The sequence below is a fragment of the Taudactylus pleione genome, unplaced genomic scaffold, assembly GCF_031769625.1.
Source record: "Taudactylus pleione unplaced genomic scaffold, aTauple2 ptg000347l, whole genome shotgun sequence".
NCBI lineage: Eukaryota > Metazoa > Chordata > Amphibia > Anura > Myobatrachidae > Taudactylus > Taudactylus pleione.
This window is the reverse complement of record NW_028284748.1, coordinates 3,226,177-3,238,742: the sequence shown is the minus strand read 5'-3', so window position 1 is coordinate 3,238,742 and position 12,566 is coordinate 3,226,177. Positions and strand designations below refer to the sequence as shown.

Genomic DNA, 12,566 nt, shown 5'->3' with positions numbered 1-12,566 from the left:
TGGGATCTAGCTAGAAATTATTGAAATACCTATTGCAATTTGCAACTTTTTTCACACTACACATGCATGGCCAGATGGTGCAATAGAGCGATAGGATAAGCATGCACTGCAAGTGGGAGATGATTGCTCCAAAAATCTCACTATTCACAGACAATGGGGCCTATGTATCTATCTTTTTTTTCAGAAAATTATTTAAAACTGCAGTTTCTGCATAATTTTATGAATTGTAGCTATGTTCCAGTGGCTCAATGCAGGAGATTTCACAGAAATCTCAGGTAAATTACTAATTAGCTCTGCAGATCACAGTCCCCATTATTATGAATGGGGACTACGATTTAACCACTATGTACTAAAGTTTGAAAAGTAAAGCTTTTCAGAGTTTGGCTCTGGAGTTTAAACTATATTCAGATGGTGTAAACTGCTTTAAGCATAATAAGACTTAGGAGCAGTGGAGAGATGTTTCGATGTCTTGCCCGCAGCATCCGGCCAGTGGCGGAAGTTGACACTGTGCGCATGCGCAGTGTTAGCTTCCCCCGGAAAAATCTTTCACTTCTATGAAAGACTTCTACTATAAGCCGGGTATATAACTCGCAGGGACAGTGGTTACCACAACCACTGTCCCTGCGAATTCCCCTTTGTAATTAGCAGTGATAGTTTCATTAAGAGTGAAAATATTCCCTGCGATATGGATACTTAATAATTGCGGCAGGGCAATACATACATAGGCCCCGATATTTTGCTAACTCTGACATAACCTAGAATCTCCCCTTCTAAACTCTCTAATGTTATGTAAAGATACAGATGTGTTCTCCGACATTATTGCTGCAGTCGCGTTAAATAGCCCTTCTAGTCCCGTGCGCATTTACTCATGCTGTGTATCTTTTTGTGCGTCTTTTTCATTAAGATGCATTTGCGGCAAAAAAAAGATGCCCAAACTCGGCTGAGTCGCATGGGAGCCGGTGGCTCTCATGCACCCTGAGTAACGCGACTCATAATGCACGAAGGATAGACAAGGAAGGACATATCTGTATACTGAGAATTCTGGATTCAAAATTGACTACTCCATATCAAAGGCCATTCTCCATCATGATTCACCCCAGGAGCAAATATATTTAACCTCCAATTTTGACTTGAAGTTTAAATAAAAATCAAGCAATTAAGAGTATTCATAACGTGTACCAATGACCAACTGTACCAGGAAACGGCTTCCCTCTTGTTTCTAAATTGCAGTCTGACCTTGCTCCTTGACTCTTTCTTAAATCTTGTGGCTGGGCAGGATCATAGCAGTAAAAATAAATTTGATTTTAAAATAGGTTTATTTATCCCAGATCCTCTCAGTTGGAATTCAGTACTCAATGTTTGAAAACATAAAAAAAAAGCATTAATAATATTTGTGTGTTCCTTCAGAAACTATTCAGACCTCCTTTGTCTAATTTACTACCAACAACACAGTTTTATTTATGAATGTGTGGCTTTTCTGCTCTTAAATATGGTCTCTCCAATGTCTTATCACCATCACTTCTCTCTGGAACAAATTTTCCTCTAAGTATGTCTAATGCCGTATACACACTTGTTGTATGATATGAACGATAATGATATTGTAATAGTTCATCGTGTTGAATATTGTCCAGTGTGGATGCAAAACAACGTTAATGATGCGAGCTCCCGCGGATCATTAACAATGTCTTTCATCGCCCGTTCTTGAGGGGCAACCTGACAATATCTTCTGGTTCTGCAAGTATGGGGATGAGGGTGGGTGCTGTCACTGAACGATATCGTTAATGATATCGTTCAGTGTGTATGCTCAATGTTGCTGACGACATTGAACCCGGCAGTGCAGGAGAAACACTTAACGATATCACTCATGGAGTATATCGTTAATTGTGTATACGGCTTAAGACCTGCTTTACTCATTGGATTTTCAAAGGATTTAGATATTTGATATCCCTTCCTGATATCCAGCAAAAAATGAATATGACACTTTGCCCATTGAATAAATAAAAATGAAACATTTCATATCCCACCAGAACAAAATTTGGGGAGAACTCCTATACTATTTGAAGTACTGTAAGCTATTTCTGATCTCCCACAATTTAAAGCTTAATTTCAATGTAATGTATCGCAAAGTTGTAATGAATGTAAGCCCTTACATATGCTTCTCCTTCCCTTACTCATATGATCATCTACTCCAAACTCCCCACAAGGGCACCTAACACTTGGTTGCTGACACCCTACTGCCTTTGAGTGTTATGAATGCTATTGCAGCAATGTTTATAAAACATGTCCTTGTTCTGCATTGTTTTGCACAGTAAGTCGCTGTTTTCTTATTTGCTTATTTCTTTATGTACTTGTGGCGCAATATAATTAAAGGATAATAGTAATAATAATAAAAAGAATGTGAAAGAGACCTGAGGCTAATTTTATTCATCAGTGGAAGGGGTTTACAAACCGATGGAGCCCTTCCCTATACAGAGCCGTAACTAGACTTTTTGGTGCCCTGTGCCAGAAAGAGCATTGGCGGCCCCCTCATTTTTCCAAGGGACATAATGCATTCAAAAAAGGGCCATGGCTTCATGGGGAAGGGCCAGGGAAGAGATAGGAGAGGCCGGGAGATGCTGGGGATGAAATAAGAGGAAGCTACAAACAAGAATAATAATAAATAGAAATTTGGTAGGCCCAACCAGCGCCCCCTGACCTGTGGTGCCCTGTGCGATGGCACCGGCCGCACTACCCTAGCTACAGCCCTGTCCCTGATAGAGATTGGGTCGGGATTGGGGGTGCAGGGTAGGGTTTTATTAAACATACTTTTTCTACAGTGTCCTACTCCATTCAATATTTTAAATATTAGGGAGCAAAGGAGAGGGTTTTATTTTAATATTGTCTGCCAGGGCATTCTGGCACTTGTGTTTCTCCAAATGCCAGCATGTCCTGACAACAGGGCCAGATTAACCATGGGGCGGATGGAGCTACAGGTCCAGGCCTCACACATAAAAATAGGCCCATCGTCAGCATGATGATGACCAGCTGCCCAGTCAGACATAAATTATAGGTGTTAAAATAATTTTTCTAGTTTTCTCACAAAATCATGCATTTTTGTATGTTTATGTATTTAGGGAGAGAGTGGGGCTGAAAGGGTTTGGTCTGTTGTATAACTATATACACGCACTTGGCCCACACAGCACTGTTTACAGCTCCTCTCCCTCTTAGTATAGTCCCTTAAACATTTGTAGCCCCAAGTTACAAATGACCTATTTATGATGTAATAGGCTGTTCATGATGTAATAAATCACATGGAGAGTATATTGAGGTGAAAAATCACCTCCTGCATGCATTTGCCATTCCTATATATTGATTTATAATCTATCTATCAGGTTAAAATCTTTTTACAGTATCTTTAAGGTTAAAATGAGGTTAAAACAACCCCCCCCCATCACCACCCACAAACAACACGTCCGGTCAGTCACTCTGTGATGGGTCTGCGTGGTCCTGGTTCGGGACCTGCACTGCGATGCATACGCATGCACAGTATGCAACAATCAGCCGATTATATGCAATCCTTGCTGAAGAAGGCCCAATGTGTGTTATTGATCACAGAGTCTTACATGACTTTAAATATTTATTCTATAATTGAGGCACAATACTCTTAAGACAGTGGTTCCCAAACTTTTTTGAATCGCGGCGCCCTAGTGCATCAAAATTGTTTTCACGGCACCTCCAAGCCAAAAGTTTGTTTTGGAGAAATCAGAAAAAAATGTAGTGAAGTAGTAAAATAAAGTAAACTGTACTTACCTGTCATACTTAGGTTCATTTATGTAGTAGGTGACAGGTTTGCGCTTCTGTTTGTCCACCTATTTACATTACATTGACCATAAATAATTTGATTTGGTGCTGAACCACCAACCTGAGGCACCCCTGCAAGTGTCCCGAGGCACCCCTGGGTGCCGCGGCGCACAGTTTGGGAACCACTGCTCTAAGATATAAACATAATATGTGAATGTCACAAGCAGAGAAAATGGAGTGTGGGTCACTCCTTCAGGGAGCACTCATCTGGTCCAATCGGCCTTGACGTACATCCCCGGTTAGACACTGTGTTGTGTTAGACACTGTGTTGCTTTGAATATATCGGACCCTCCACAAGCATGGATGGAGCAACAGTAGCCCAGCACCACAGAGATAGTCCAGGCAGCGAGTGCCAGCACTACCGGACTAGCGGTGGAGCAGTAAGAGGGGAGAGACAGACATCGGAGCCGGGCATGAAAACTAAATGAGAGGGACCCTGGCTTAAGCTACAACATCCAGTACCTGAATAGCCACCGCCACTACCATTAAGGTAGAGCTTATTTCCCCTTCATGGTAAGGACCTGGAAGTGATGTGCAGTGAGAGCGGAAGTGTGGTTCCGTGTCCATAAAGTCCACCTAAAGAACAAAATTGTCCCCTTTCGGGCTCGCTTCGCTCACCGCGCTTTGGGCATGGTGGCTCGCTTCGCTCGTTACAGGATTGTATTTCCCGTCTATGTGGATGGTAGGGAATGACGTTGGACAGTAAGTGATGACGTCAGGGTCCTCTCTGTGAAGGGCATCTAGACACTACCCTACCATTAAGGACCATAGGGAGGTCGGCTTTACATCCCACAAATCACCACAGTTTGGAGTATATTTTTGGACACAATTCTCTCAGGGTGCCAACGGTACAAGCAATTTCAGCTGCAGGATGCTGCACCTAATAAAAGGACAATTCACCAGAAGATATATTCCTATATATACCTATGATATGCACAAGATTTACATAAAAATAATTTTAAACACAATACCCCACCGGATAATATTTGGTCATAGCGGTGCTCTAACCAAAAGCCTGCCCCCACCCATTGATCCCAAATGAATGCAATGAACTAGGATGTGATTTTACATATCCCTATTAACATTTACAATGGCCATAGACGGAAAGTTATGACTTTTTATAAAATTATGCACTTTTTATGTACAGCATCTCAACAGGGTTTTAGATCATAAAATACAGAAACAAACATGGCAAAGCAGATATCTTTCAACTATATTGGCCATCTGCTGTGCTGCACAGCAGTTTGGATATGTCTGTGAATGACATCGTTCACAGACATAATCGCTGTACACACACGGCGATGCTCTATAGATATATAATCTGTTCCATTGAACAGAGGATATATCTGTCAGTGTGTACCCAGCTTAACAAAGGAGAAGGACATTATTTAATTATTTAGTGTGGTTTATTGACTGTTTTTTATTGCCTTGCAAATATGAAGTTGGTTTGTGTTGTTATCACTTCTTTTAATGAATGTTTTCACTCCCAATGTTGAATGACTAATAGCTTTGTTTATTGCATTGTTCTGGTGTAAAAGTGAGTGTATTTTGCTTCAAATCATTCTAGGACCCCTCTCAGTGTGCTGTTGTTCTCAGATGCAGTTCACAATTACATTGTGTTCTGCATATCTGACAACCATGGGAGCACAAACACAGACTCTGGGATTCTTCTCTGGTTTATATCAATTGGTTTTGCCTCTTTGATTATGGCTATGGTTATATTTGCAAATTGTTTCAGTTTTGTTGACAGATTTTAAAACTGTGATTTGATATTTTAGTTTTGTTTTTTCTGTTGACATATTATATGTGCCAAACTGCATTTTTTTATCCAACCCAGATTCTGTTTTTAAGATATCCAGTCTATTCCGTGAATTATGTTTTTTTCTGTTGATATTGTAATTAATAACTTCCATTTTATTTTCTGCATGATTTTAACAGTATGGTGTTCAGAGTGCATGATATGTTGGTTTATGTGATAAGTGTGATGTTATTGCATTAGACATGTCTAATGTTTGTAGACACTCCCTAACTTATGTGTGAAAGACTGAATCTTCAGTGTCGGTCTCTAGGACCATGGGGAATGCTGGGAAGTGGGTGTAGTCTGGTGTACAGTATGTCTATAGTTTTGCAAATGGCTGAATAAAGAGCATAGCAGTTGAAACCCATGCATCAGTGTCCATATGCAAACAAAACAATAAGGTGACTCTTTTATATGACTCATGAGTTGCCAGACTTGCAAAAATGTATTATGAGTAGGGGTGTGCACCGGCCACTTTTCGTGTTTTGTGTTTTGGTTTTGGATCTGGATCTTTCTTCGTGTTTTGGATCTGGATTGGTTTTGCCAAAACCACCCTTCCGTGTTTTGGGTTCTGGGTTTTGTGTTTTGGATCTGTATTTTTTTTTAAAAAAGCTTAAAAACAGATAAAATCACAGAATTTGTGTTTTTCTGCTCCTATGCTATTATTAACCTCAATAACCTTAATTTCCACTCATTTCCAGTCTATTCTAAACACCTCACACCTCACAATAGTGTTTTTATATCCAAAAGGTTGCACCGAGGTAGCTGGATGACTATGCTAAGAGATACGAGTGTGCGGCACAAACACGTGGCCCATCTAGGAGAGGCACTGCAGTGGCAGACAGGTGGCAGTTTGAAAAACTAGGCCCCAAACAGTACATAATTCAAAGAAAAAAAAGAGGTGCAAGATGGAATTGTCCTTGGGCCCTCCCACCCACCCTTATGTTATATAAACAGGACATGCACACTTTAACAAGCCAAACATTTCAGCGCCAGGGTCTGCCACACGACTGTGGCTGAAATGATTGGTTCGTTTGGGCCCCCACAAAACAAGCTGGCAATTAATCTGTCCCTGCACAAACTGGCTCTACGGAGGCAAGATGTCGTCCTCATCCACCGATTCCTCACCCTCTTCAGTGTTGTGTACATCCTCATCCTCACAGAGTATTAATTCGTCCCCGCTGGAATCCACAACCACAGGTCCCTCTGTACGTTCTGGAGGCTGGTCTCCCTGGAAGAGTTGATAATTCATTTTATGAACATCATCTTCTCCACATTTTGTGGAAGCAACCTCCTACGCCTTTCGCTGACAAGGTTCCCGGCTGCACTAAACACTTTCGGAGTACACACTGGAGGGGGGGCAACTCAGGTAAAATAGAGCCAGTTTGTACAGGGACCTCCAAATTGCTTCTTTTTCCTGCCAGTACAGGTACGGACTGTCTGACATGCCTACTTGGATGCTGTCACCGATGTAATCCTTTAACAGACAGATGCACGCTTGTTGCTGCTGCTTTAAGGATGCAGGTGCGGCTACGGCCCACACATTTCACAAAGACAGAAAAAAAAAGAATAATTTTTTTATTGTTTGTGGAGCGCACTTTGAGGGTTACACCACCCTTTAACAGACAGACACACGCTTGTCGCTGCTGCTTCGAGGATGCAAGTGCGGCTACAGCCCACACAATTCACAAAGACAGAAAGAAAAATAATTTTTTTTATTGTTTGTGGAGCACACTTTGAGGGTGTCACCACCCTTTAACAGACAGACGCACGCTTGTCGCTGCTGCTTTAAGGATGCAGGTGCGGCTACAGCCCACACATTTCACAAAGACAGAAAAAAAAGAAGAATATTTTTATTGTTTGTGGAGCGCACTTTGAGGGTTACACCACCCTTTAACAGACAGACGCACGCTTGTCGCTGCTGCTTTAAGGATGCAGGTGCGGCTACAGCCCACACATTTCACAAAGAGAAAAAAAAAGAAGAATTTTTTTATTGTTTGTGGAGCGCCCTTTGAGGGTTACACCACCCTTTAACAGACAGACGCATGCTTGTCGCTGCTGCTTTGAGGATGCAGGTGGAATCTAGATGGGATTTGGAACCGGGGACACACTACCTCCATCAATTGTCTAAATCCCACTGCACTAATGGCGGATACAGGATGCACGTCTAACACCAACATAGCAGTCAGGGCCTCAGTTATACATTTTGCTTCAGGATGACTGCTGTCCTACTTCATCCTCATCGCTAGGGACTGTTGGAGGGTCAATTGTTTAGTAAAAGTAGTGGTGTTCCTACTTCCTTTCTGGGATGATGAACAACTCCCAGCAGCAGCAACAGCACTAGGAGGAAGTGGTTCTTGATCTTTCCCTATTTTATTTTTATCGGAGAAAGTTTGGTCCTCCATTTATGTTATATTGATATATACGTGCGGCTAAGGCGCACACAAACACAGAAAATATTTTTTTATTTTTGCTGGAGAGTAGTGCACTTTGTGGGTTACACCACCCTTTAAGAAATGAGCCAGCCGGCTCTTTACTTATGGGACACAGGCGCACGCTTGGCACTACTTTGTTGATGCACGTGCGGCTACTGTGCACACAATTCACAAACACAGAAAATATTTTTTTATTTGGTTTGGAGTGTACTTTGGGGGTTACAGCACCCTTTAACAGTCAAGCCAGCCGGCCCTTTACTTATGACACAGGCGCACGCTTGGCACTACTTTGTTGATGCACGTGCGGCTACTGCGCACACAATTCACAAACACAGAAAATATTTTTTTATTTTGTTTGGAGTGTACTTTGGGGGTTACAGCACCCTTTAACGGTCAAGCCAGCCAGCCCTTTACTTATGACACAGGCGCACGCTTGGCACTACTTTGTTGATGCACGTGCGGCTACTGCGCACACACTTCACAAACACAGAAAAAATATTATTATTTTTTTTGCACTTGGGGGGAGCACCCCTGACGGACAGAGCACCCCCTGGACAACACTACAGCACCCCTTTAGGACTGGGACACTGCACAGGACTTTGGAGTGGACACAGCCCCTATGGATAACTGACTGCACAACACAGTCCAGCCAGCCCCTATGGACTTTGAAGTAGTGGACACAAAGAAATCAGAGTGGCATCAATAATGAATCATATGAGACAAAATCAATCAGTTTTTACAAATAGAGTTCAATTTAAGGGATCTAGAGGCCATAATCTAGATATATTAATTTCTATGATCTACTGTGACTATCGTTAATCACGTGATGAATAGAATCATGTGATCGCAAAACCTTTTGCAATATACTCTTCGTATAGCTCACATGGTGTAAACCCGATTATGTCACCGCATAAATCCTTCTAATAATATAGGCCCTGATTCAGAGCCGGACGCTCTGACCAGAGCGCTCGCTCTGAATCAGGGCCCACCTCCATTAATATGGAGCGTCCTCCTGGACGCTCGTATAGCTGTGGGTCAGTGGGGCCGGCTTCAGACGGTAGGCGTTCCCTTGGGAACGCCTCCGTCTGGCAGCCACCCCCCCGGCACGCCCACCAAATTGGGCGTGCTGTCAGTCACCATCGACAGCACGCCCCCTTTGATGAGACACTCCGAGCGAAGGAAAGTCCTTCGCTCGTCGGGTCTTGCGCAGTGGGGACCATCGACCCACTTGCGAGCGGACAGCCACTCGCGAGTGGGTCTGAATGACCCCCATAGTTCTTAACATAGAACTAAATAAAACAATGGAGATATATATAATCCTTTTCAAATAACTTTATGATAGAATTCAAATCGGTTCATGATGACACTAATGATGAATCATATTAGACAAGACCAATCAAATTGCCCAAAAATGGTCAATTTAGAAATCTAGAGAGAGTAAAGTATGGATATATTGATGTTTATAATCTCCTTATATGACAATAGTATTCTCTTTAAAACAGTCTAAATCTTGTTCATAAAATGTAATCTCACATGAAATAAATACACATTTTTCAATAGTCGATATAGTAATATAGTAAAATATCTGCATAGGAGAATACACAAAATGTATACATAGAAAAAGGTATCATAGTATAGAATTATACTGTATGAATCAGCATATTACAGATGATATTCAATCAATACCCTCTTATATTGGATGTAGATAAATAAATAGAGTGGAATGACCCAGAAGTTATATATAGATAAATAATGACCATGTGTGGAAAAGGTAGGTGACGGGGACCTTGTCTCCCTATCTAAATCACCCTGGTTAAATAAGTGAGTTCAATTCGACTGATTCGTTAAGGACTTGGCGCAGGTTCATCCATTTATTCTATTCGATTGTGTATACCAGGAGAGTGACATTTTCTTTGAACCAGCAGCTTATTGATTGCGCCATCTGATTAGTTTCTTATCACTTTATATGTTTATAGGATTGTAGATTTTATGGTCAGCATTTGCTGTATGTGCTATTCGTGCTAACAATGGTGCTTTTGGGTGTTACATTTTTTTTAGCTCTATCTATTGTGTAACTATCAGATAGTCTTGTATGCACAATTGTTAAATGCTAATTAGGGTGGTGCCATTATTTGTGCTGTACATTCCATGTTTAATGCTCAGCATCTAATCTCTCCAACTTAAAATAATTTTTAGAACTACCGTATAAACTGAGTGGATGTCACTAAAGAGTAGCAAAGAGTGCCCGAAAATAGTGAATCTGAGCAGGATCTGATTCAGGCTCAGGTTTTCCCGACTGACTTTGAATCCAAAACGTGGCAAAACTTAATCAATTCCGCATTGGATTCTCGCAAGTTTTGGATTGCATATAAATCCCTCCCCGCTGTGATCAGTGCCATTTGCTGCTTAGTCTTCATGCAGGGAGAGCAGGCTGGCGGGCTTTGTGTGTTGTACTGTCCATCCAGAGGCGTACTGTCCATCCAGGGGTGTGCTGCACTGTCGATTCAGGGATGTGCTGTCCATCCAGTATGCTGTCCATTCAGGGGTGGGTTGTCCATCCAGGGGTGTGCTGTCCAGCCAAAGGTGTGCTGTGCAATCTATGTCACCAAAAGGCTATTTACGTTAGCTACCAATAACCAATACAAATCCAGTGTACTGTCCATCCAGGAGTGTGCTGTCCATCCAGGCGCTTTGCTGTCTGCCCAGAGGCTGTATAAAAAAAAGCCAAGGAAAGTTTTAAAAAAATAATTTAGAAAAGTTAAAAAAGTTAAAAGTAGATATTTTTTTGTGCTGTACCCCAGTGTATCCATATAAGCACTGTGATGCTGCAGACAGTAGGCCCGCCCCCTTTACCAGTGTATCTGTATAAGCACTGTGATACTGCTGGCCGTACCTCAGTGCATCCATATAAGCACTGTGACACTGCAGGCCGTACCCCCCAGTGTATCCATATAAGCACTGTGACACTGCAGACCGTACCCCAGTGTATCCATATAAGTACTGTGAATTAAAATTAATTTACAAACTAATCAATCCTTCCTTTCCCTGCCTTCAACTACTCCATACACATATTCCATCTCCTTTGGGTCTCTGGTCTAGTTCTTGATTCATGAAAACATTCTTGGTTTCTCTATGGCAGTGGTTCTCAAACTCGGTCCTCAGGACCGCAAACAGTGCATGTTTTGCAGGTCTCCTCACAGTATCATACGTGAAATAATTAGCTCCACCTGTGGATCTTTTAAACTGTGCCATTGAGTAATGACTTTGCCTGAGCACCTGCTGGGTGACCTGGAAAACATGACCTGTGTGGGGTCCTGAGGACCGAGTTTGAGAACCACTGCTCTATGGAGTCGTATAGTTTATTAAACTGCCGTACTGTCTGCCACTGCAGTTCCACTCTGTTTCCTAGATGTGTCATGTTGGAAGCTGATCTTCCACGTTTGTGACGCCTCCTGCTGTCACCTAGCTTAGTCAGCCAGCTAGCTCGGTGCAACCTTTTGGCCTAAACTGGGTGAAATCAATATTGTGAGGTGGTCAAAATTGACTGGAAATAAATGTTATTGGGTTTAATAATACTGTATGAACAAAAACAGGCCCAAATTATATGATTTCAGCTGTTTTTATACATTTTAAAAAACAAAATCCAGATCCCAAACCAAAACACACAAGAACGATTTTGCAAAACCAAATCCAGATCCAAAACACGAAGGAGATACAGATCCAAAATTAAAACCAGCAAAAACGGCCCGGCGTACATCTCTACTAAAGAGTAGGTTTTAGAATGCTAACAGCAGCGTGTGGACAAATTTCTGAAGAAGTAAATAAAATGTCTCCAATTTTGTATTTCGGCAGACCCTGTCATACAGAGCGATTTTTAAATATTCAAAATAAGATGAGAGGTTTAAAAGCACAGAAGTTTTCCAGCTGTGTAAAAACATCCTATACAAATTAGATTTGAGTGCTTCTAAAGAGTGCTAGAAAAGCTTTAAAAGAGCCTGTTTCACATAACCCTTAGTATGTGCACACAAGCAATTAGTATTGTATTAACTTATATATGTTGCCTGTTTTTAATGCATACATTTTTGTTATTTGAAAAAGGTTGATAGTAACATAAACAATAACTATTTTCTTCTTTTTTTTTTCTTTTTTGCATCTCCATCTGTAGAAGTGGAACAAAGAGGTAATTTAAATTATATAGATGTATAAATACGTTTAATACTTAATTTGATCATGACATTTCATAACATTATCGGAATTCAGTAATAATTGTTGTACTCACCAATGCCCACCTATGTTCATTTCAAGGTAATAACCATTGAATCAGTAACTTCTTTTAACAATATTTAAAGGACTAAACAACATTTTTTATATCAGCTTGCATTGTATAAAATCTACTAACATTCACACACACAAGCATCTATCTGTCTATCTATCTATCTATCTATCTATCTATCTATCTATCTATCTAAAGGCGGGTATCCACTAGCCGATTT

At 41.2% G+C, this 12,566-nt stretch overlaps 1 protein-coding gene across 1 annotated transcript in view; it reads left to right on the top strand.

The window, feature by feature from the left end:
- The window catches only part of LOC148508762 (adhesion G protein-coupled receptor L3-like), a 568,558-nt gene extending 556,239 nt beyond the window's left edge, over positions 1-12,319 (top strand). The window contains exon 5 of the mRNA XM_088444099.1: positions 12,239-12,319. Coding sequence (XP_088300225.1) covers positions 12,239-12,279 — 41 coding nt within the window. The 3' untranslated portion in view covers positions 12,280-12,319. The remainder of the gene's footprint in view (positions 1-12,238) is intronic.
- The last annotated feature ends 247 nt before the right edge of the window (positions 12,320-12,566 follow it).